At 39.4% G+C, this 26,843-nt stretch overlaps 1 protein-coding gene across 5 annotated transcripts in view; it reads left to right on the top strand.

The window, feature by feature from the left end:
* Window positions 1-20,765, top strand: part of Tnfrsf19 (TNF receptor superfamily member 19) — a 93,989-nt gene extending 73,224 nt beyond the window's left edge. For 4 of the 5 annotated variants that reach the window (XM_047552215.1, XM_047552218.1, XM_047552217.1 and 1 more), the window contains exons 6-10: window positions 7,371-7,535; window positions 8,374-8,499; window positions 12,775-12,877; window positions 13,478-13,883; window positions 17,994-20,765. In XM_047552215.1, the coding sequence (XP_047408171.1) occupies window positions 7,371-7,535; window positions 8,374-8,499; window positions 12,775-12,877; window positions 13,478-13,883; window positions 17,994-18,002 (809 nt within the window). In that variant the 3' untranslated portion in view covers window positions 18,003-20,765. The remainder of the gene's footprint in view (window positions 1-7,370; window positions 7,536-8,373; window positions 8,500-12,774; window positions 12,878-13,477; window positions 13,884-17,993) is intronic. The other variant, XM_047552220.1, reaches the window with a different exon arrangement.
* The last annotated feature ends 6,078 nt before the right edge of the window (window positions 20,766-26,843 follow it).

The following is a 26,843-nucleotide window of genomic DNA, read 5'->3' as shown; positions in this document are numbered from 1 at the left end:
CATGTGGTAGCTATGACAGTGTGAGTGACAACTTGGATAACTGTCTACCAAAGAGAAATGGCGCTCTTGTTGTTAACAACTCTAGGCAATCTTATACTACCTCTGAGTAGTGTTGGGGGTAAATCAAATTCATATGCAGAATTTGATTAAAATGATGTGAAGGCCCATTGTTTCCTTTATCCTATTTTCCTAATAGTTTCTGAAATTGGCTCAAAATAGCTTTCATTGGAAGAAGTGACTGGCCTCCCAAAAGTCTTTGAGTTTTCTGACTTCTTTGGGCATCCATTATAAATCAGCATCATTTAAAATGTATCATTAATTAAGATTACATTTGGCATCTAGTAACTTAAGTAAGATCCCTTTGTGATGTCTCCCTGGAGTGCTAATTAAAATTGTCTAGAGAAGCCTGTTTTTGTTTGGTATTCATTGGCTGAAGATAGAGCCCCTAACCTTCAGTTTTGTGAATTGATCAATCTGAGCAGCCCTGGCTTTTTCATCTGTAGTCAAACTAATATTACAAGTGAGTGCATGCAAACACAACTGTCCTTTGCTCCAGGCTGTTTCCATCTGCATTGTCACCAACTGCATTGCCAAGGGTGAGAGGATAGGAGATACCCAATAAACATGTCATTGCCATAATCTCGTTTTATTGATTGGGCAAGTCCCCATAAACTTTTTGGACTTCTCAGAGTGTTTCATTTCTTTTATAAACATTCATTCATTCTGCTATTTAACAAATATTTATCAGGAACCAGCTATGTGCCAAGATCCCTTAGAAATATTATAAATGCAGTAGTGAATAAAACTCACAAAAATCTCTGACCTTGTGAACCTGTATTTTGGTGGAGGAAATACTTGGTTAGGCCAAAGGCTAAGCTATGATAACAAAGAGACCCAAAAGTATTTTGGCCTAAGTAAGCTAGAAGTTTTTCTCTCTCTCTCTTATGTAACAGTCCAGCCAGTTCCACCTGGCAGACAGCTGTGCTGGATGAATTCAGAGGCCAGCTTCCTGCCTTGCTGCTGTGCAACCTCTATATAATCTACCTGCCTCACCCATTGATCACAATTGGGCTGCTGCTGTACCCAGCTTCCAGCTCACAGTGAAGGAAAGACCCTAAGTTGAGATGACTCACAGGTTACACACATCTCTTCTGCCCACTCCTCCTTCCTAGTGACTCTACTTTGGTCATTATCTCACCTAGCTGCAAAAGAGACTGGAAAGGTTGGCCACTTGCTGGACCAGCCTAGCCACAACCAGCTGGGTGTGTTTGCACAAGCTGGATAGGTTTCATGACTCCCACCTTGAGGAAAATGACCATGAACCAAACAAGTCAAATATATAAAATGTCAGATGGCAATAAGTGCTATGGAGGAAAAGAAAGCAGGCAAGCAGGTAGGAAACAGTGGAGTGAGATTGCAATTTTAGTTCAGTGGGGACACCTTACTGAGTAGGTGAATTTGAGGAAGGACCTGCAACAGCTGAGGGAATAATTCATGCAGCAGGGTGAAGAGCATTACAGAAAGCAGCAATGACAGGTGAGAACGATTTGGGAGAGGAACAGGGAGTTTTATTAGGGGAGGTGATCATGGTTGTAATGAAGAACTCATTCTTTGGGCTGTTGAGTTTCTGGTGCTCCCTCATCTGAGTCTCAGAGATGGTGAGTAGTTCGTTGGATGCATGAATCTGGAACTCAGGACAGCAGCTCAGGCAGGGAGTATAAATTGCAGAGTAGTGGAACTGTCCTATTTGATCTCAATCTTTGATGTAAGGGCCATGCTCCTTTCTGCAGAGAGAAGCCACCAGGCCACAGGGTGGTGGCTGCACTTCACTGACAGCCATGTGTCCAGGTGTGCACTGCAACTGATTCTGCATGAGCTCTTTCTGCCTTAAGAGGAGTGCTCAGCGCCTCAGCCTCACAAAGGATTGTGGAATGAGCCAGTGTCCTATCTTCCCTGGAAGGAAACTGAGACACAGATGAAAAACTTTGTTCACAGTCCTGGTGGGAAGTGGCAAAAGCCAAATTTTGGACCCCAGTTCTTCCTTCTCCAGCCATCCCTGCCTGAACAGGGTCCCTTTGTTAGCAATGTTCTCTGGAAAAAAAGGATCTTTTGTTTAGCAGGTTTCTAAACATCAGGTACTAGGAAGTTTGAAAAGGTAAACAAGTAGAGCAATCAATAGAAAGCAAAGCTATAGACTCTGGAAGGCCCAGGCAGGGTTCAGAGGTGATCATGATCCTGGTGCTTCCAGGGACCATCTTTGCATGTCCTTTTTCCCATTTCTCTCTCAAGTGGGGCCTCTCCAGACTCAGTCACCCCCATAGAATGTCCTCTCCCCTTGCCCCAGTGACACCCACTTGGTCATTGCTCAGCATGCTATGGCTGCCATACCCACTCATAGTGGCTCTTCTGCAGACACTACATCCCCTGTGAGACTGAGGGACTGAGCATTCCTCTTAGGGCAGAGGAGCTCATGTGGAACCAGCTGCCTGTGTACTTGCAGGGGTCTGGCCTCAAGAAAGTCCTACAGTCACTGTGTGGCCTAGCTGCTTCTCCCTATAGAAACAAGCATGACCTTTACATAAACACACAGGAACTACATTTGGTTTAACATTACCTGGCAGAATATTTTACTGTCTTTGAAGCTACATATATCCATGGAGCAGTACAATCTCCTGGATGGGATCAGAAGATTGGATTCCAGCTCCCAAGGTCCCTTTGCTGTGTAACCTTGAGCAAGGGATACAAGGTCTTGCCTGCTTGGAGGGCAAATGGGGTCATCAGTGAACTTTCCTCACACTAAGTAGGATGATGAAATCCCTGAAGAGGTGTTAGCAAGGCACATGGGTATAAAAACTCACATTGTGAAGTAATTTAATAACTTAATATAATAATTTAATTGGTTAGGGTAAGCATGCCTTTGTAGACTAGAAAAAGTTGTTTTCAAAAGAATGTGGCCATTTCTATTTCCAATTCTTTAGAAGTATTGTCAAAATCCTAATAAGGTATGGGTAAAATTCCTTGCAGACATTCAATATGCTTAGTGAACTATGGACAAGGTATTTGGACCAGGCATGTTTGTGGAATTAATCTTTAATGTTAGCATTATTGCAGTAGCCACAGGTCAACAAAACAAATACTTTTTAGCTTGTAGTAGAGAAGTTATTTTCTGAGAAATTCTCAGTAGCATCTCTGTTAACCACAACTTAAGAGAGATGTCATTTTATAGCTAGTACAAACCTCCCTGCTTCCCCCCAACATTGTGTTTTTACTGTTCAAATAAAAACTAACTATAAAAAAGTAGACTTTTAGGGGCTGGGGAGATAGCTCAGTCGGTAGAGTGCTTGCCTTGTAAGCACAAGGCCCTGGGTTCGATCCCCAGCACCCAAAAAAAAAAAAAAAAAAAAAAAAAAAAAAAAAAAAAAGTAGACTTTTAAAGTTAAACACTTAGTGTGAATGAGTTTGGGGAGATCAGATGATATTCATCCCAGTCTCTGCAGCTTCTATATTTATATCAGCATTACTGTATGTGTCAAAACTAAATGAGGAACCAGAAATGATGAGCCCATTTCCTATAAATATTGTGGTTTGCCTAAGTGTTGTCATAAACTTGCACATATGAGCAAAAAAGGCAGTTCTAGAGCCTTACCTCTCCTGAGGACTGAGGGTATAAGAATTAACAGAATGGCTTTTCTTATATAAACGTCAAAATTTGGGAGATAAAACTTGTGTGCTTTTCTTGTTTGTCACTACATGTCACTGCATAGGAAAATGAATAGAGAATGAACACAAGGGGTGTACTTTTCTTCAAAACTAATATTATTATGGCAACTTGATGTCATTGAAATTAACAGTATTAATAGGCGGTGGGGGAGGGAGGAGTGGAGATTCACTGGATTGGACAGAGGGAGTGGAGGGAAGGAAGGGGGGATGAGAATGGAAAAGACAGTAGAATGAAAAGACATAATTTCCTATGATCGTATATGAATACACAACCAGTGTAACTCCACATCATGTACAACCACAAAAATGGGAAGTTATATTCCATGTATGATGGATATGTCAAAATACATTCTATTGTCATATATAACTAAAAAGAACAAAGAAAAAAAATGAAATTATTGTATTAGTTTTCCATCTCGAAAAGATGTATATTTTCAAGACTTTTATGTTTAGAGAAAATGATTCCATGGTTACAAAATACCAAGTTAAAAATAAATTCTTACTTCAGAGAAATTTTAAACCCATTTGTAAGTTAGAGACAATTCCTTTTATTTTAAGGCAAATAAGTTGACCAATACAAATTGGAAGGATTTTAAATATTGACAACTTGAACTCTAAAGCAATTCCACTTTAACCTACAATTTCTATTCTTAGGAGCATTTTCCTGAATATCCAGTGATGTATCAATTGATGATCTTAACTTCAAAGTTACAATATGGAACTTTGAGAGCTTCAACTTACATCAATGTATTATGCCTTATTTTTGATAACATCTTTTGCTGAAACCCCATATTTAGCAGGGCTGGATTATGTGATCCGGAGTTTAAGCTAAGGAAACTGTTCTCACTCTGAAGTGGACAAATATAAGTGAGATGACAGTTTCCCACAGCTTTACCCTTTGGCCCAAATAGATAATGCTTATGCTTCCAAGTCACTTCCCCTTCAGTGTGGACTGCTATTTTAACTTGCAGGGAATGTAAGCTCCTACTTAGTTATTTATCTGTCAGTGTTTGTACAGCTGGGCCTGTGTTCATACATCCTTTTGTGACTCTGTGCCCTGATTGAGGCTGTTTCAGATTTAGATTTAATCTCTATCAGGCTATGGGTATAATTTGTTTAAATTGCTGTATGATCAACATTTAATATGTCCTATTTGATTATCACAGCATTTCCATATAGCAGTGTGATTAAAATATTTTTTGAGATTTAAACATGTTTACAAAGAAATGGGCCTTTAAAACACACAATTTGGGCCCCTATTCATCCAAGCCCAAGGCATGCAGATGTGAAGAAACTTTGATCAGTATGACCCAAATCATTGAGACTAGAAATTCTAGGACTCGTGCCCCAAGATAATTGTTCCTGGCATCCTGTTTTCATGATTTAGTAATATTAACCCAAATGTTTCTCTCTGGTTCCAGTCTCTCAAATGTCATACTATGGAGAACAGCCTTACTAGAGATAGGGAATGTGCAGCCAGGACTGAGAAGAAGGCCCCCAGATTATAAGTTATCTTGCATTTAGGTGCCATACTGTACAAATATAAATAAAAGCCTTCATTCTCTGGAGTTTTTATGTCCTTTATGATGGCCATCAGCCATCAGCTACATGTGGCTACTGAGCTCTTGAAATGTGGATAGTCTGAACTGAGATGAGCTATCCTTTTAAAATCACACTGAATTTTGAGATTTTTGTACAAAATAGGGAATGTAAAATTTTCATATTGAATACATGTTAAAATATTTTAAGGAACTGAAGAAATAACTTGTTTTGGAGAGTGCTCGCCTAGCATGCTGCAAGGGCCGCCCGCGGTTCAAATCCCCGGCACCTCAGAGGGGAAAAAAAAAAAAAAAAAAAAGTATATATATATATATATATTAAGAGATTCTGGTTAGGTAAAATAGATAAAGGCTAATTTTATCTGTTTCTTTTTTTACTTTTTAAAAATGTGGACTCTGGACAATTTAAAATTACATGTGAGGCATGCATTGTGCTTCTTTGGATTCCACTGGCGTGGGGGAACCTTCAGTGGAGGGACCTGGGAGCAGCATCCAGCACTGAGGACCCAAAGAGGGAGCAGAATAAGGCCCACCCCAGTGAACTCACTCAAGAGTAGAAAAAAACATAATTTCTGCTTAGTTTAGGTGCTATTTCTCTCTCAAATTTATTTTTCTCTGATTCATTTGGGCTGAGTTAAATAGCATCTGCTGTGACTCCATTGTATACAGATTTCTGATTTATGTGTTTGTTCAACTGAATAGCTTAAGGATAATGGAAATGCTAGCTATGATCATCATCACCACAAGAGCTTATAATTCTGTAATACTAGGTGAACTTAGGCCCCTCCCGAGTACTTTCCATAATACTTCATTTAATCCTTTTAACAGCTGGATGACTTATTATCTCCATTTGAACAGGTGTCAACTTGAGGCTCAAAGAGACTTAGTGGCTCAAGGTGACACAAGTAGACATTGACTTAGACCATGGTGTCCCGGGATGACTTTTCTAGTGCATTACTATATCTGCCTCTGTATATAATAACATTAGTTCTTTCTGCTAAAAACATAGAGGTTTTAATTTAATAAAAATAATCATCAATTATAAATCAGCATCGGGCAGTTTATAATTAGTTTGTGAATGATTCAACTTCTTGTTTTACCTTATAGTTGCCCAAAAAAGTATATTTTAGGTCAGTATTTCTGAAAAATAAAGATAGCCTAATTCCAATTAAATAAAAACTATTAAATACCTAATGAAGGAGTTCAGAGAACATCCCCCCAAATATAAGATACTGGCATGTATCTTATTATTTTTGAATTAAAGACACTTGGGGATCAGCGAATGCTGGCAAAACTTTTCTCTGAAATTCCCTTATCTACCTAGAGGCCTGATCATAACATAATTGAGTTAGGTCGCCTCCCAGAAATTTGATCAACCAGAGAAAGTTGAATTCACATTGCAAGAAAGGAGACTGAGAAATATCACCGCACCTGAATAGACTTCATTGCAAGCTATTGTCTGTTCTTTGATCCCATTCAGTTCCCAAAGAGAATCATCCATGAATCACTGTCTCAGGGCCCATTCATTCTTCCCAACAGTCATCTACTACTGCTCAAAAGTGATCTACATCACTATCTCCCTCTCCCCTTGAAGAAAGGCATCTAAACCCCTTGTGTTATGGGTATTCACTCTCCTGGGGAGCCCATGTGCATGGAAATATAAATGTATGTTGCTTTTTCTCCATTTAACTTATTATTGTTCATGTCAGTGAACCTTCAGAGCAAGGAGAGGAAATGTCCCTTTACCCCACCACTGCTGTGTGCCAAGTAGTGAAGATCCAGAGGTCAAGATGACAGACTCTTGCTTTCTGTTCTAGTAGACCAAACACAGTGTATTAGTGTGTGTGTGTGTTCGTAGTGTTAAAGGAACAGAGGAGGCACAACCAATACATTTAGGGGTATAGGTAGAAGATGAAGCATTAAAAAAAATCTTCAAGAGGAGAGTGCTTCATTCATCTTAAAGTCTCTCACACTGATTTTCTTAGCTTTTATGTCTGTCACATGAAGGCCATTGCTGAAGGGGCCCCCCAACTATGATGTGAGCACTTTGAGTTGCTGAGAGCACACTGACCCCATTCCTGTGATTTTCAGGTACCAGCAAGGTCAACCTCGTGAAGATCGCATCCACGGCCTCCAGCCCTCGGGACACAGCCCTGGCTGCAGTCATCTGCAGTGCTCTGGCCACTGTGCTGCTGGCCCTCCTCATCCTGTGTGTCATCTACTGTAAGAGACAGTTCATGGAGAAGAAACCCAGTTGTAAGTCTTTAACTCTTTCTATTTCCTTGTTGTTATTAATTATCATTGTCATCTAAGTGTTTGACAAGAGCATTGGCCGAGGCAAGCATCAACAGTTGCTAAAGTATAGTGGGCACATGAAAATAGACCTCACCAGGAATGGCACAACTTCATAACAACACCGCTAAGGCTGGGATGTCCCTGTGCCACGAGGCAAAAATTAAAATTGTCCTGAGATTGGCAATATAAGTACCCTAAATTCTGAGCTTTCTTAACCAATTAGTTTCATATCTCTGTATGAGAAGGAATAGTCCTCAACTTACCTCAATACAACTTAACAGTTTTTTGACTGTATGATGTCATGAAAGCATGCCCACATAACAGCTACTTTCAGCACAGTATTCTATAAATTACATGAGATATTCAATACTTTATTATCCATACGCTTTGTGCTGGATGATTCTGCCAAACTGTAGGCTGCTGGAAGGGTTCTGAGCACATTTAAGGTAGGCTAGGCCAGGCGATGATGTTTAGTAGGTTAGTTGTATTAATGCATTTTGACGTTATCTTCAATTTGCAATGGGGTTTCCTAGTGAAAATTGGTTTCGTACTTGGGCAGATCTGGGCAAAGGTGATACCAACTTTCTCTGTCACTTGAACTCATATCAGCAAAAGGTTTCTATCACTACAGATCCCATGCTAGGTGGAGCAGGATCTATAATCAAAAATTGTAATGATAGCTGACTTTTTCTCTAAAGATACAAAAGCTAGAATGGTTCCAGTCTGCATTATGGTGATCTTGGAACTCCCTTACAGAGGAAATTGTGTTCACTGATAGAACTGTCATTCCTGTCTTTAGGGTCTCTGAGATCACAGGACATTCAGTACAATGGCTCTGAACTGTCATGCTTTGACAGAACTCAGCTCAGTGAATATGCTCACAGAACATGTTGTCAGTGCCACCAGGACTCTGCCCAGACCTACGGTAAGTTCAGCCACCATAAGCCTGTCAGACAACCAGAGGAAGGCAGAGATTGAAACTGCAAAGAATTAACTGCAAAGAGTTGTCCATATTGGCCTCACAGTGAGGCGGCTGGGCTCAATTTTCTAGTTCCAGTTAATCTTGCTAAATCATTCTCCACTGTCTCTTGTTGGTTGGGGTGTTTCAGCTCTCTGCACTATTAAAAAGAAAATAAAACCAGGGCAGTGGCACATACCTGTAATCCGAGGCTGAAGCAGGAGTATTGCAATTTCGAGACCAGCCTCAGCAACTTAATGAGACCCTGTCAAATTATAAAGGACTGGGGATCTATCTCAGTGATAGAATGCCCGTAAGTTCAGTCCCCAGTACCATAAGTAAATAGGTAAGACAAGAAGTCAGCATCTCATTGAAATGAACATTTTTCAGCAACTTTTTAGGCAAGTTGGCCTTTCCTGTTTTGAGTCACTTTGATTTGAAATCATGTTAACCTATTGTAGAGTAGGAGTTTTTAATCCTTTGTTATCTTGTGAATTCAAACAAAACCTTCAACTCAAACCACTAAACTCTATGCCCGACTCTAATGTTTTTATTTTAATGTCTTTTTTTGATGTCTTAAAAGGAGCAAGGAGGTTCATGCCAGGATTTTTCACAAACCATAATTGCTTCTCAGAATTGACAGACTTGACAGTTTAAGAAAATAATGTAAATGGAAATTGCTTTCTCACTTGGGCAAATGGGAGCAAAGTTTGAAACTGACTTTCTTTGCCACTTACATGCTTTCATCAACATGAGGTTCCTACACCTACATGTCCCATTCCAGTCCCCACCAAATGATCTCACTTCTCTGCAAATTAAAATTGCATGTGGCCAACATCCTTCCCTGGGTCTATCCTAGCTCCCCTTCTCTCCCTGACTTTGCCTTTCTGTTAGTACCCATGAATGCAAGGTTAAATAACACCATGTTGTCTCTCGTAAGCACTTTTTTTTTTTTTGCTTTAAGTTAAATATGTCCCTGAGATTGACTTGTCCTCTTGGAACCATCCAATCTTGCTTTTCAAAAAATGAAGACTGAAGTGTTTCAATCTCATATTGTGTTTCAATCTCATAACTGTTTCATTTTCTACTGATCATTTCTATCTTCTGTTTTAGGAATGAGTTAAAAAGTAAGGTACAAGATTTTTTGTGATGTGCGTGGGTCCAGTTTTGCCTTTGCCTATAGATGATAGGCTCTAAGCTATTGACAGTAACTTTGTGATCCCCAAACACACCCGAGTGTTGTGTCTCCTTGCATACTATTTCATGGACATTGTCACTAGAATCAGAGTAAGTAGGGATAATTTCTTGAGAGACGAACTCTAAATTTTAACTCAAAAAATTTCATCTGTAATACAAAAGATTAAACCTACAGATGGCCTAGTTTATATACACTCTTAACAGAGCAGATTCCCTGTACCAATGCCCACATTCAGTAGAGCTTGTCATTACAAGCATTTCCTCCTAATGACAGTGCCCCTTTTCTTTTACATTTTATTCTGACTTAAGTTGTGTCATATGAACATTGAAAGAGTAGGACAAAGAATTTCCACCTATCCTTTACCCAGATTTCAAAAATATTAATATTTTATCTCATTTCCAGATTTGCTTTATCCCCTCATATATATGTGCATGAGGTTCCTACACCTACATGTCCCATTCCAGTCCCCACCAAATGATCTCACTTCTCTGCAAATTAAAATTGTATGTGGCCAACATCCTTATATATATATATATTTTTTTTTCATTTAAAATTCAGTTGCATGTATGGGTGCATTTGCCCCTTAATATGTCAGTATTAAAATCAGGAAATTATCACTAATGCAATGCTGTCTCACAATCTACAGAGCATATTCAGTTTCCTTATCCATCCCAATAATGTCCTTCCTGGCAAAGAACACCTGATACCTCTGTTGCATTTAGTCATCAAATGTCTTTGTTCTCTTTTAAGCTGGAATTTTTCCTTAGTCTTTCTTTGTGTTTCATGGCATTGATGTTTTTGAAAAGTAAAGGCCAGTAATTTTGCAGGATGACCCTCACTTTGGGTTTGCCTGTTATTTCCTCAGGATTAGATTCAGAAATATTGCAGAGGGAATGCCATAGCCTTCTTGGTGCACTGGATCAGGAGGCACCGGTATCCCTCTGTTGCATGTCTTCTCAGGTTGACTTTGGCACTTAGTGAGAGGGTATCTGCCAGATTTACTCCACTGTAAAGTTATTGTTCTCTTTAGTTAATAAATATATGGGGAAAGGTACTCAGAGACTATGTAAATATCCTGTTCCTCCCCAGACTGACCCAGCAGGTTAGCATCCCTGATGATTCTTACCTGAGCCAATCATTACTAATGGTTTCTTTATTATTATTATTATTATTATTAATTTGTTCTTTTTAGTTATACATGACAGTAGAATACATTGTGACATATTATATCATTTGACATGTCATTTTGTGGTTGCACATGATGTGGAGTTACACTGGTGTTACCAATGACTTCTAATTCCATCATTCTTTCTACATTTATGACTTGGCTTCCTATGATATGAAGGAACTTTCCCTTCTTCCCCACTTATTTATTAATCAGTTAGTCTAGACTCCAGACTCATGAACCTTATTCAGTGGTTACAATTCTTTGGAATCATTTTTGATTTTTTTGTTCAAATTCTTCTAGGTGTGGTCAGTAGACATTCCCTCAGACTGTCATGTACCATTTTGATATGTCCCCTTTTTATTTTTAGCACCTTATTACTTTCTGGCACAAAAAGAACTTCAGGTTCTTCTTGTATTTTTCTAAAATCAGTCATTTCTACCAGGAATGGCATTGCCTTTTGCTTTTAAATAATTTTGAAATGTTTCACAGTGAGCATGACATACTTGTTGAGTTAATTAGTGGTAGACACAAAACAAGTCATCACAGTCATAGTTCCCAGGCACCATGGTATATTCAGATGGTACGACACAGAGGTCTTGCTTTGAGAGAGACTTAGGTGAAGTCTCTGTCCTTCCTGTTAACAATGGTTTGCAGTTGCATATCAATATATGAAATTCATTTTTTGAAAGGGAAATAAATATTAATTTCATAATGTTTTCCCATTCATAAAAATATTCTCCATAGAAAAATTCGATATACACAAAAACATATATTAATATGTGTAGATGTCTGATTTCACTATGTATATATGTGTGTCTTTGTATTTGTGTGCTTGAATGTCTTTATTGTTTCATAAAATCAAAATTATACTTAAATGTGCATAGACAGCAAGAAGTCTAGAAAGTCTGACAATATTTATTTCCAGCTTATGGGACTGGGAAAGATTTATTTTTAAATTGCTCATCTAACATCTCTTTTTGTTTTTTAATTTTTTTCTTCTTCAGTGAATTCAGTGGTTTGTGATACGGAGGGCACACATCTGCTTATTCCTTAAACTTACATTCCCAGCAATAAAAAATATGCATATATATGCATTAAGGGCTCTGAACTTTTTTAGACTCATGTCTATGTTACTACACACTCAGCAGAGAAGTCATACTGTTCTCCTGTCATCAGCAGTGTGTGAGAGTCTCATTTCACTTGCCTTCCCATAACCCGCATTATTACCTTTCATCGTTTTTTAATCGGGGTAAATACACATAACACAACACTTACCATCTTAACCATTTCTAAGTGAACAGTTCAGTGGCATACACATACACATTCACATCGCTGTGGAATCACCACCACCATCTCCAGAACCCCCAGAACTTCCCAAGCCGAAGCTGTCAACATTAAACACTAGTGTAATGTAACAACTGAACCCACCATTCTGTAAAACTACAATGCACCAGTAAAATAAGGTGAGGAGAAAATGAAGGCTAGCAATAAATGCATAAAAATTTTAAATTTTTTTAAATCCAGAACAATTTAAAATATTCTAAGGAAATGAGGAGCATTTACAATAAAAACTTATTCCACAATTAAAAAAAAAAAAAAAAAAACCCACTAGGGAACAATTCCTTCCCCACAGCTCCTAGAAGCCCCTGCTCTACATCTGTCTCTGTGGGTTTGATTACTCTAGGTACCTCACAGAAGTGGTTCATCTTTTTTTTTTTTTTTGAAAGATAAGGAAAAAAATAATTTTGTATCTCTTTCCCACACAAAGACCACCCAACAGGGACTAGCTGAATTTCCCAGAACCATACTAAACTGGTATTAAAGAGAAAGTTCCAGAGAAAAGCACTGTGCTTCATGCCTCTTCTGGCTTCCCCAGGGCCTGTCCACTTGATCCCATCCTTGTGCTGTGGTGAGGCCTGCGGTACTGACCGGGCGGCGCTTGGTTGTGGGGTGCATTCCAGGGCCACCCTTCCAGAGAGGTAACAGTCACTTCAATGATTTCACATTCCCTTGTGCATTATGCATTCTTCTAACTTACTAATTTTCATGTGAAACTATAGAAATGTTGCTTTTTAAATATTATTAATGACATTCTGGATATTGGAAAGTAGTAATTCTTTGGCAAGAATTAAGGAAGTCTCTCAAGGTGCTAATATCTAATAATTCTTTGTACAAATAATATTCTTTGTACTTTTCTCCCCACAAAAGTTTATTTTTGTCCTATATCATGACACCTCTGTCATCAAGTACTGTGAACATGCCGAGTACTTATTGTGTATTTGTTTAGAATTTTAGAGCAGGAGTCAAGGAAACTCAGCGAAGACCTATAGGAAATGGCATGTATTATACATTAAGTTAAGAATATTAATTGGAAATATGTATAGGAAATCAGTTTTAAAGTAAACATTATTTTGAGTCCTTGTATTGATGCAACTTTATAAAAATAGGAAGCAGGAGAATTCTGACTTAATAAATTGCTATTTCATTTAGAAGACTTAAAATCATAGCTGAAGTGCAACTTTGTAGTAGTGTTCTTTCTCACCATGAAATACTTAAAGATCCTTTGAACGTGTGTTCAGAAATGCAGTGCCACTCGGGGAGACCATGCCAACTTTCTTCGGGTCCCTTTCAAGGTCCATGTGTGGCGAGTTTTCGGATGCCTGGCCTCTGATGCAAAATCCCATGGGTGGTGACAACATCTCTTTTTGTGACTCTTATCCTGAACTCAATGGAGAAGATATTGATTCTCTCAATCCAGAAAACAAAAGCTCAACGTCTTTGGATTCAAGCAGTTGTCAAGATCTTGTTGATGGAGCTGTTTCAATTCAAGCTCTTTCTGGAAACTTCACAGAAACTGCTGATTTATCTAGACATAAGGACACAGTGGCAGAATCAGCACTAACTCAGGATGCACTAACTACTGGAAGCCAGCTAGATCCGGAGGGTGGAGATACTGTGCACCCCACCACTCCCATATCCCTCCAGGTAAGGCAGTGTCTGACTTCAGCATGAACTTGACGTTGACTTGTAATCCAGAAGGAAGGGAATGGAACTCTTCCTGAAGTAAATGTGGAAGAATCTGGACTGTGGATGTAGCTCAGTGGAAGGGTATTTGCCTTAGCAGGCATAAAGTTCTGGATTCCAGGGGGGATCCTGATAAGGTTTTTCCATTTTTCATAATTTCAGAAAGTACATTATAGAATATGTTTTAAAATAAACTTCAAGAGTCTTTCTTTTTTTTAACTAGCAGAACTATTGTATAAGACTGTAAAGGGCCACTGCATTCTTTTATTCTTCTTTATAAGTCTGATTACTTAGTACAGTCTCTTTTCTTGACTAGAGAGACAGGTTAGTTACCAGAGCACTTCACAGTTTTCCTGACCTTCATTTTTCTGAATATGTTCTTATGCCCAATCTTCAGCACACTTCATTCATTGCCAGGGTAATCAAAATTTAGGTCTAAAACTATTCTTCCCCTCTTCCCTCTTTCACTATTGTTTACTGGATTACTAAGCTTTGACCAATTGATGAATCTGGTCAGAAATTGATTGGTGGTTGTGCTGTAGTCAAATGCATCATAAGATCCCCCTACGTAGAATGGCTTAAAATCAGGTTTAGGGGCAAGCAGGGGAGTGGTGGGGACAGATGGGGGCTTCCTGGCACCCTGCAGTGCTGTGGACAGGAAGGATTCGGGGAGAACTGGCACCATCTCTGCTTTCTCCTCCAGGTGATGTGGCCTTGCTGAATTTGCCTTGATGCTTATGTATATTTCCTTAAATGGAAGTGCCTGCATTATCAATATAAGTCTTGGAATGAGGTCAGCCTTGAGTAGAAAGGGCGAGTCACAGCCGTGCCATCAGTTCTCAGACCCAGGAGACCTTGCCTTGCACCGCAGCAGTGTTGCTCTCCCTGTTTGGTCCTTGCTGTGCCAAGTCAGGGCTTTAGGGCTGAGCAGACACTGAAAACACACTGCACATGCTCCAGAGTATGGCCTCCATTTCCAGGAGACTTGGTATCCTTGTCCACTTGTATCAAAAACTTAGCCAAAAGTTAAGCGTGATGTAGATGTGTTCCTTTTATGATCACTGCAGAGATCACATCCTTTTTTTTTTAACTGCAAAGAAATGTGCTAAAGACTTCATAGAGAATTCTATGCAGAAAACAATTTTTGACTTTAAAGGGGAAAGACTTTGGTTTTAGTCTCAAAATGGGGGAAATGGAGAAGAGGTAAGTAAAGGGAGGAAGAACAGATTGGGCAGTTGAAAAAAACATAAACTACACTCATCTGAACTCTGCTTGTAGCTAGGGAAGTTTACTTATTAATCCTGTTTTTTTTTTTTTTTTTTTTTTTTTTTTTTTGAGCCACCCCATAATTTATGTAAGTTTCATGATAATGAATAAGAAAAGGGTTAAGAATTTAGGATGAATTGTGCCCCACAAAACTTAGGGGCTGAGAAGGCCCAGTAGCCTCCAGCAGGTAACAAGTCCTGCCATCTGGGTCTCCATGTAAGGGAAGGGCAGGTGCAGCACAGGGTGGAGGTGAGTCCCACCCTTGAACAACAAAACCCTGGATGCCTTGCCAGCTACCCCAAATGAGTTACCTTTCCCCAGGCCTGTTGCATCCTCTGTGTGTCCATCGTCACAGAAAAGTCTGAGTAAGGAGGATTATCAGCTCCCAGCTGACTAACTAGGGTTTTGCAGAGGCTTGTCAGTAAAGAGAATTACCATCATCAAGTTTGTAGTTTGTCCCTGGGCTCATGGTGTAAATTGCTGAGACGAGGGAATAAAATATCTAATCACTAAGTCTTATCAGAACCAGCTCCCTTTCTTTACTCGTGGTGTTGGAGGATGGGGGGTACAGCCTGTAAGCACTGTTACCACAGCTTTATGAATGTAAGATTTGAGAAACATATGTTAGTACATAAAACTGGCATAGGTGACATTAATTCCTTTTCAGGAAAGTTCAGGTAATTGTCATGAGCTACTTAAAGATACTTTCAACTCAAATTATTATGAATTGAAAAGTAAGTTGTAATCACATCTAAAATGAACCTGCTGAGAAAATGTTACTCTTCAGTTACATAATTTATTAAAAACTTTTAATAATTTTCTAAGATGTGTTCTTATAATTATTAGATCATATAGGTAAATCTAAGTATGACATTCTGAATTTGATAAAGAATTATGAAAATGTAAACCTTTTCAGTTTTCCCCCTACAATAAAAAACAATAAATAATAGTTTGAGTCCATTTTATTTATGTGTGTTGGGGGGTTCTGGGGTTCAAACCCAGGGCCTGGTGCATGCTAGGCAAGTACTCAATCACCAAGCTACACCCCCAGCCCTGAGCCCGTTTTAAGAGATAATCTTTTCCAGATTCTATAAAGCATTTTCCCTTCAGTTGTATTTACTGAATCCATGAAGTACACTGAATGAACCCAAAATATTCCAAAGTAAATAGAGGTGGCAGTAGCTGTAAACCTTCAGGAACTGGGCCTCTTCACTTCAGGGGTCCGCTAGGTATTTAACTCAATTAGTTTTTTTGTTGTTTGGTTTTCTAAAATACTAAATTTTAAAAAGCAATCACATTTTCTCCTAGCAGGTTCAATTTTCCAAGGTAGAGAACACATTTACTTCTCATAAAGAATTTGATTTCAGCAGCTTATTACTAAAAGCCCTAATGCACAGGACTTCTAGTTAATTCTATCCATTCCTTGGCTCATTTTCAGTCAGTTTGTATCTATAATATCGACTCATTCAGAATTCTGAAAGGCACTGTGTTTCTGTTTGGAGATATAAAAGAGGCAGCTTTAGCTTTAACAGCACTATGTCTTTACTGGGTGTGAGGCTGTGATTTCTAATGCAAGATGCATTTGTTTCCAAAAACTATATTTTTACAGGGTAGTTTTCTTGTAGGTCATTTAAGACTACCCAGAATTTGATGATGATAGTTATGGTTCAGGATAAAGCTAATAGGTGTGAAAGCCTTCTTTAGTCTATAGGACTCAATTTTAATCAAGTTTTCCTTATACACTTCTCCCCAGAGGGAACAGAACTGAGGCATTTGGCACATCATTTGCTGAGATATTTAGGAGAATGAAACCAGCCTCTTAACTTACAGGCAAAGCTTTTCTTGATGTTAATTTTTAAACATTGTTTTAAATGTGAACCTAAAGGAACAGAAAGAATGATAAGGCCAGGGTTCTAGTTTTTCAGTCCACTGAAATCTACTTTTTCCACATAGACAAACTGAAGATAATTTGCCTTCTGCAGCAGGGTTAATGTAGTTATTATGATGAGGTCAGTTGATCAACATATTTGATAAAGCTATCTCCTAGTATTCAAAAGAACTTCAGGAGCTTTTATTTTAGTTTTATCTCTTAAGATCTAGAAAAAACATTTTCTCTAAATTCATCTAGGTCAGTGATGCTAATTAATGGTAAATAAGTCAGTAAGCGAGAGTAAGACCGAGGCCTCCTCCCTTCTTTCAGTGGGATCAGTGCCTTTCCTGATAAGGACAAATCAAATGATTCCCCTTCACTGAGGATAGTCAACCTATGATGATTGTGACTATTCCAGGAAGATCATGATAAGAGAAATCTCATTCCCTATTTCTAGACATTCTCCAATAATTGAATGGAAGTCTTGAATTCAAAGACTAAGTTGACAGATGAAGAATGGCACTATTCATTAATCATCTTTGTTCTTTGAAAGAAGGGTATAAAGAATCCTAAAATCTTTACCTATGAATGCTTTAAAGGACCACAGCACAGAAGAAACAGAATTTCAATGCTTGGATGAGATTGGAAATCAGCAAAAGCATTGTTTATTCATTGTGATCACTGTGGGTTACATTATCATCTTTCAAGTAATCTTCACAAAGATTGAGTGACTATGACTTGTTATGGAAAGCTCAGTTTTATTCTCAGTATCTGGGTACCTAGGAATTAAAATACTATTTAATGAGTTTCTTGTACATGTATTACTAAATTCATGAAGACTACTAGTAAAAGTCCTGCATAGTCATCTTTTATGATTACAGTATAGCAGCTTGCAAGGGATTATTTTTAAAGCTCTTCTTCTCTTGCTGTTTTAGGAAGCCTAAAGGCTGTGCTTCTTCCTGCAGTGGAAGTGTGTGTCTGGAACCCAAAGGGCACCGCTCTGTTAGGCTTATGGACTGAGCAGTCTGGACCCTGCACAGCTTCTGGAGAAAAAATAAAGCTGAACCAAACTGATGGCATTTTAAGCCTTTCAACTAGTTGCGTCTGAGCCAGACCAGCTGTAAGCCGAAACCTCAATGAGAAGCAAGGAAAGCCTCTAGGCAGACTTATGATTATTTGCATCTTCCCGAAACCAGAAGTTTCCCATCTACATGAACAACTTCAAAGACTGGTGGGTTAAGAGCAGCCTATGAGATGATGGACACATAACAAGATACAGCCAGGTGTTCATGCTCATTTTCATGGTGAATGTGGTCTAACAAGACTGAAGACCCAGAGTTCCCATTGTCACTGACATTTTCTTTCCAGGAATAATTTCACTTAGCCTGTAATTCTGCTAAAAGTACATGTCAGATTCTTTACATTAGTTTTTATGTAGAATGGGTTTGAAATTTAGTATTTCTGTTGAATAAGGTAACTTTTTCATCATCTAAAACTGATTAGCTTAGGTGGTTAAAATTGACTTTGTAACACCTGTCTAAATCTTGGTTGTATTAGATGCAGTTAACTGACCAGGAATCAGAAAACAGCTCTTTTCCAGAATATCACTTCTAACCTCAGCCTCTGTCACATGGACACCTTCTGGTGCTGGTAGGAGAAAGGACCTGAGTTACTGTGGTCAGCAGAAGGTGGCCCATCACCTTGGCATCAAAACCACTTAACGTGCATAACCTAGACACTTGGATGCACAAGTTAAATTCATTGATACTCATGTTAAATTCCTTAATGTGGAACCATTTGTCATATCTGTCTGTATGCCTGAGCTGAAAAGTTTCAGGATTTCTTTTATAAAAAGAGGATATTTCTAAACATGGTGATCTTGTATTTGTATTGTATCTTACATTAAAGGTTTTGACCATCTCAGCATATAAGGTTCCCCTGGCTACTGAAGTACTCTTCAATGAGAACACACTACACTACATAGTAGTGTAAAAAAGGAGAAAAGTCCGTAACTGGCACTGTGTGGTTTGACCAGAACTCTGTGGTTGTCCCTCTAATATTACTTCTGAGGTTACACATAAAATCTCTCATTTTAGCCAGATAATATTGAATTTAAAAGTCTGGTGCTTCCATTAAGGTGCTCCATATTCTATCACCTTAGTATTTACAAACTGGCATTATCTCTAGGGCTAAGAAAGAAACAAAACCAGTTCAGTCAAGAAGCAGTGGATAGCTCATTTGCTCCTAATCTTAAATACCCTAGAACCTTAATTGAGCAGGATTTTTTTCCCTGTTGCAAGATTCATAATCAGATCTGGCCTTCATTAGCTGTCACATTTACACTTAAAAAGTAAATAGACCTTTGAACATCAGTGTGTTAGAGTGCACTGAAAAATCTGGGTATTGCCCTGCTCAAAATCAAGGTGAGGTAAAAACCTAACATTTAAGTTGAACATTAAAATTAATCTGTCTTTTCTAGGTCAGTTTTGTCTTTATCATTTTATCATATTATCATTTATTTACCCCAACATTTTCTTTCTTTGTAAGACATTAGTAAAATTTAAGGAGCGAACCCTCTTCCCTGTGGCCATTTCTCTATTCATAGTTAGGTTCTGACATGGGTATATTAGCAGCCTGTGTCTGTTTCTGCTCATGACTTCAATTCTTTTATCCAAAATAGGAAATCAGACTGTTTCATGATAACCCACGGTTATTCATATTTACCTAGTGCCAGGTCATAACCAATGGATTTTCTTTTTTTGTTCCTGTTGTAGCATAAGCCAGTGGTTCTTAAACTTTGGTAATCACCAACTCTTATGAAAATTGCCCTTAGGAAATTCTTGTAAATTATTTAGGATTTGGCCACAAGACATCTACGAAAACGCAAGTCTGATTTCCTTGAGTGGCTTCGTGTAGTTCACAGATGTGTGCCTTTGTTTGCAATTCGATCATCTCTGTTATGACAGGGATGATCAAAGTAGGCAGGGTTGTGTCCCTTTGTGTAACCTGAATATATTTTCCATATGGAGAGCCCTGATTAACTTCAAAGACAGATGCCTGCTGAAGAAAGCCAGACCGATGGGAAGGAGACTTTGGCCTAAATAATCAAACATCACTTTTGATCCGTAAAGGTTGAAAATTGATTTCATTTGATTCTGCATTTGAAAAATCTTGGGTTATTTTTGTCAAGATGAAGACATCTGACCACCACCACCAACTCTAGAAATATACAACAATGTTAGATTTTGCATTCTTTGTAAACAATTGAGAAAAAAAATACAATTTGCATTTGACAGTGTTGGAATATCCTACAACTTTCAATAAGCTCAGTTGCTGAAGGAGAAACGTGGTCCAGCGGGTATCAGTGCTATTTTCCTTGCTGTGGAAGCTCATGACAAGAATGAGACAAGGGTTTCAAGCACAACCAAGTCAAGTCATGGATTTTCTACTTTTGTGTATATGGAATATATTTTTTAAATATAGATTTTTCTACTTTAGATCAAGTGTTGCTATTAGGTTAAGCACCGTTGTTGGTGCTAGTAAAGAAAAAAAAAAACCATCACTGCTTTAAGATAGTTTGAATCAATTTAGGTTTCATTACTGTTTTACAAACTAGAATTTATAAATTTGTAAATTATCATTTTCCTATACAAATAGTTTTGTAATACTTTTTTATTTGTGAATAAAATCAATACTTGTTATTCTTATTTATGTGTCCAGTGAGAAAATCATTGATTATGTGGATATAGGTATTTTTTTAAAATTTCTTACCAGAAGGTCACTTGAGAGTTGTGCAAAGTCCTATTCCTTCAGAGAGAACCTTCTTCAGTTCCCCAAATTTTAAGAGGGTGGATCCTTACTAGCTACCTTGTTATGTTTCTCAGATATGTCAGTCAAGCTACTGCTAGATTCCCAGAATTACTTTGAGAAGTTTGGTATCAAGATTTTACCATGATCTTGTATTTTTTCTCTTCATTTTTTTGACACAACGAAGAGGGGAAAAAACTTTTTAAAAAGTTTTGTAGTCCTTCTTTTTGTATGTCAGTTGGGTGTCTGCCAACCAAAGAGTGACTGAAAGAAGGAAAGAATGTCCGCAGAGCCACCGTGGTCACTGTAGGAGTTTCTTTTTCTTTCATGGTTCTATTTCTCTTCTTTCTCAACCTCTTCTTCCCCTGAGGAGAGCTTGTAAGATCGTTATTAGATTTTAAGAGAAGAGTTTACACTTCCTGGAAAAAAAATGTATTTTCTTATTTAAACTTGACACCATGTTGTCCCAACTGGCGAGTCTCATGTTAAATGGCACTGGATTCCATGTGGAAAGGACACTGGTTTGTTTCCCTTTCCACCCCGCCCCAATCCCACTCCTCACTTCATGTGGACTTATCCATGAAGATGGGCTCAGCTTATGGACAAAGCACACATCCACCAACTCTGAGAAAAATAACTGAAAGATTATGAGGTTCTCACAAGAGGTCTCAAGTATTCTGTAGGAACATGCTTTCGTCATTACTGCCATTATAAGGTCTTTGCATTTGGCTACTTGGTATTGTGAATTTGTCCCATTGTAACTTGAGAAGTTATTGTCTGGTTTTAAAAAACATCAAGTTGGCACAAAGAAAAATTTTTTTAAAAAAATCAAGTAATCATACCCAGTAAAGTTATGAAAGTAAAGTTTAAGTGTATCAGTCAATCATTTTGAAACTAAATGGTGTCTGAGAATTTCCAAAACCTTCTATCCTATCTAACAAACATCAGTAAGACCTGGTATGGTATTGTATGATATAATTATGTTGGATAAAGTAGATGGTTCGCAGTTATATTCATTCTCTCACATTTCAGCCAAAGGAGGGTCACAAGCCTTCTACCCCAAAGATTGAGAAGACCCTGTTTGGGTCATTTCATAAACTACCAATAGCATTTGAATCATTGTGATTTACAGCTACTTTCGAATTAGGCTTGCCAGAAGTCTTTAAAAACTTTTTCTGCAAAAACACTTTCTCTAGAACCGTGGGTGGTCTTCTGAAGTAGGTTTCAATTATTAGTCAATAAAGACAAAGGGTTCTTTCTCTTTTTTTCTTGATTTTGATGGCATAAGCTATTCCTAGGTCAGACCAAAATAGCTATGTCCTATCAGGTTTTGTTAAGGGTGGAATTTAACCAGCAGAACTATGCAGAGGGATTTTCCTTACCTGGGTTGACTATTGCCAGTAAACAGAAGATCTGCAGAACACTGCTGGCGATCTCTTAATAGCAGGTTAGGAGAGCAGCTGCCGCACGGGAGGTGAGGCATTGTGCCACCACCCCCATCTGTCAGATCCGACAAGTTCCCCTGAAGTTCCGAACACAGTCTTTTTTTTTTTTTTTTTCTTTTTCTTTTTTGCGGTACTGGGGATCGAACTCAGGGCCTTGTGCTTGCGAGGCAAGCACTTGACCAGCTGAGCTATCTCCCCAGCCCCCCGAACACAGTCTTAATTCCTCTCAGAAGGCGCACTCTCAGAAGAGGGTTTCCCCTGTGTCAATCCTCAATTCAGTCATTCAACAGGTGTTTATATGGTAGCATAGAGTGTTTGCTGGATTCTAAATACAATGCCAGGGCTTAAGCAGATATTGAGATGTGAGGGTGGCAGACCTTTTAACTATTTATTAAATACTTCTTAACTATAAAGGCACAAATGCAAATTCTTGGGCATAGGGGAGCAGTGATGCTCTGGGCAGCCAGGAGGGAGCACAGGTGGGAGGGAAATCTCTGAAGGCTCACCAGGCAGGTGAGGGGGTCGGGTGGAAGGAGCTGGAACTGCATGAGGAAAGACCCAGCTTGTTGAGAGAGCGTGCAGGGTGTGCTGGAGCACATGGAACAGGATGAGATGGCCGAGGGCTGACGGGGTCCAATGTGCCCCTCCCGGGGCTTGAATATCACCCTCCAGAGGATTTGCTCACCTTTAAACAAATAGCATGACCTGAAAACTCTTAAAATTCCTAATCTTTCGTAAGTTTGGAAGCGCAGAGTGAGAGGAATTTGACCTCTCTCCAGAAGCAGAAAATTCCCACTAATGAGAGGAAGTGGCCACTGTCCAGGGGTAGAGGTGGAAAGTCAGCACCCTGGTTGGAAATATTGAGTGTGAGCTCATTTCCTCCATCATCTAGGTCACCATGGACCCGTCCCAACTTCCACTGGACGGTGCTGACCATCAGGTGTAGGTGTAGAATTTGGCTGAGGTACTTACTAACATCAAGCCAATATTCCGAGCCTTTGAGGATACTCCAAGCAGGCATGACAAATCTACTTGTGTGGCCTCGCCCCTCCTTGTGCTAGTGGAGAGCACCAGGCTTCAGACTCAGGGTCTTGACAACCACGCCAGCAGGTCTGAGTCAACCTCCGGGGCAAAACAGCTTTGTCTACCCACTTCTAACTCAACCAGTCACCCTTACCTGAGGACTAACATCTTGCCTGATCATTTATTTTTTTCTAACACCCTTGTCTTAGAAATGCTACTGCCTTTGCTGTTTGCTCTTGTCCTGCCTGAGCAGAATCCCCAGGATATCTAGGAGGACCAGGGGGCTGGCCCGTGGCTTGGGAAGGGCAGCAATGCATGCCTGCTCACCAGGGCCATGCCCTCCCTCCCTCCAGACCACACTGGCCTGTCTGCTCCTCAGCACTAGCTTCTGGTCATGTCTAAGAACTTTTCATATATTTTAACTGCAAATAAGTTCACTAAGAGGCATCTAGATTAATAAATGAGCCAACTAGAGGTACAGCCCTAGCATAAAGTTGAGGGATCCCAAGAATTCTCCCCAGATTCTGTTATCAGACCTGAGGGATGCTAGTATTTTTGTTGTTGTTGTTGTTTTTCAGTACCAGGGATTGAACCCAGGGGCGCTTAATCACTGAGCCACATCCCTAGCCCTTTTTCTATTTTACTTTGAGACAGGGTCTCACTGAGTTGCCGAGACTGGCTTTAAACTTGCAAACCTCCTGCCTCGGTCTCTGGAACTGCTGGGATTACAGGCCTGCAGCACTTTGCCCAGCTCTTGTATGTTCTTGGAGGGCATCAATTCCCATGGTGATGTGACCACAGCGTTGCCTCTTTCTGTAGAATGAAGGTGTTGACACTAATGTGGCTGAAACCTAGCACTGGATCTTGAGAGAGAAAGCTAAGAGGGAGCTACACGTCTTTTCAAATGGAAGATTCCGGAAGTATGGGGTTAATGTGAAGGAGGGGCATTAGAATGAATTCTTGTAGAAAAGAAGTTGTTCCTTCTTTCGTTATCGGCTTCTCCTTCATTTCACAGCCCTCATCACGTGTCTGAACACTCCCGGAATCTTGGTCTCCAGCTCTCCAGCAACACAGTCTGTCCCAGCAGATGTAGAGCAGTTGCCTCCACTGTCTAACAGCCACTGGTTCAAATCACAGAGCAACACATGAAACGCAACAACGGAAATGCAGCCCGGGGTCACATCCCTGCGCATCTTACTGTGTATTCTGTTCCCTGGAGGAACCTAATGTGGAATAAATCTGCACAGGAATCCCTGAGCATGGCGGTTGACCCTGAGGACAAAAGCACGTTTGCAGATGGCCTTTCCTGAGATGGAAGCTTGGTGAGGAGGTGATGGAAGATCTCTTTGGAAAATGTCTTCTCTCAGTTTATAAACCTGTCAATTACCAGTAACGCTGTGGATCTCAGATACTGTGAAAGGGCCCAGGGAGGTTAACTTCATGTGTCGGCTTGGCTGGGCTATAGTCCTAGGGTATATAGTCAAACACTAGACTAGAGGTCACTGTGAAGACATTCTTTGGTGAGATCGACACAGACCTTGAGTAATACAGTTAACTCTCCATGGGTGGCTTCATCCAATCAATGGAAGGACTTTAAAGACTGAAGTTCCCCAAGGAAAAGGGAATTCTGCCCAGATTGTCTGCATATTCTACACTGAATCACCAGCTCTTCCCTGGGTCCCCAGCCTGCTCTGCAGATTTCAGACTCTACAGCCTCACAATGCATGAGCCAATTCCATACAACCATTCTAACTCCCTCTAGTAAGAAAGATGAGAAAGAAAGAAAGAGTAGATCGAATAGTAGACAATAGAAATAGATGAATGAATATGAATAGATATAGATAATATATAGAACAGTATATTGATTAAAATAGATGATAAGTGATTAGGAGTAAGAGATTGACAGATCCAGAGATATAGCGACACACACACATGCACACACACACACACACACACACACACACACACTATTGTTTCTCTGGAGAGCTCTGACTTGAACAGGAACTGAGAAATAATTCCCCAGGTCAACCAGACCAAGTGTGTGGTGTGGCAACCGAGGGAAATGGTTTATGTAAGACAAAATGTTGGCTCTCCAGGGGCTCAAAGATTTCTTAAAAGCCCAAGTCACATAGCCCAAAAGTAGCCCAGCAATCTATCAGCCTGAAATGGCTAGAACTTCTGACCTTTTTCTTCAGGCCCACAGTTTTTTCTGCTCCTTTCCCTGTCCCTTTCCCCACTCTTCCTTACTGTGTGAACTTTGCTTCTCATCAATGATAAAAGGGAAAGGGGTGGATCAAGTCATTTCTGATATTAGTTGGGGGAAAATAAGGGAAATACAGTGGTGGTTCTATTTCTGAAAGGATGGCCAAAATAATTTCATTTGAGATGAGCCCTTGCATTAAAGCACACTACTGTCACTTATTAGACACACAAAACAACCTCTGCATGTGGTTTCAGGCTGCTGAGAGCTACAGTCCTTATAATTAGTCCATCTCTCAGGCAATCCAAGGAATTCTTTACCCTTTGCAGTAAAGAGAGCAATACCCAGAGCCTGGGGTCTCCCAGTGACTCAGGAAGAATCCAGAAGAGCTGTCTCCTACAGTTCCCAAGCATCATTTCCCTGAGTCCAGTAGAAACTTGCTAACTTCCCCTTCCAGAGAAGCCAGCCCTGCCTACTCAATCTTACAAATCCCTTTGGAAAAACAATTTGTTTCCCTTCTAAGCACACATTCTGTGTAGATCTTCAGCTTTGACATTTAGTATCCTCCAGTACATTTTCATTTTTGGTCAAAAGTCCCGACATGCCATTTCCTAAACAAACCAGTTCAACTGTCCATTTCCATACGTCTTCAAACAACTGGTGTAATTTGTCAGTATTGATCAGGTACTTGAATTCTAGAAAAATATTACAACACAAGAAAATATGCTAATAGCATGCAGGTATCCCTCCTTGTTTTTAAACACATTTGAGGTACCTAGCTTGACCTGCCTCATATTCTTAATTGATAGTTTGATGGGTATCATGATTAGTTTTTCATCAAACTTCAATCCAAATCCATGAATAGATATACTGCTCACCACCAGTTTTGAAGACACATCCAAGGGATACATTTCAAAGTTAAGTAATAGTCACTTTATCAAAATGAGTCTCCCCACCAAGGGGCATCTTTGAAGTTCATGGTATTAATTTGTCTATTCAATGTTTGTTTATATTTCAATACTTAACAGCCTCACCTTAGACACTGGACATTTCTGTTGAAAGTAATGAATCTATTCAAACTATAGTCTTCACCCGGCTTTGCTGACAATGATATGAAATATTCAGTGATAATTCATCTTCTGTTTAGTACCCATTGCTTCATTGGATCTTCACATTAATCCTATGAAGAAATGAAGTAACTAGCCCCAAACTTACTGAATGGTAGAAAGTGTGAAAATGTTTTCAGATGTTTTCAGCCAGTAAGTGGTAGAGCTGAGATTTGAATCCTGGATTTCTGAGTGCCTCAGCCT

The sequence above is a fragment of the Sciurus carolinensis genome, chromosome 5 (assembly GCF_902686445.1).
Source record: "Sciurus carolinensis chromosome 5, mSciCar1.2, whole genome shotgun sequence".
Lineage (NCBI taxonomy): Eukaryota > Metazoa > Chordata > Mammalia > Rodentia > Sciuridae > Sciurus > Sciurus carolinensis.
Note: the sequence above shows the minus strand (reverse complement) of the source record. Positions and strands in the feature narration are given on the sequence as shown.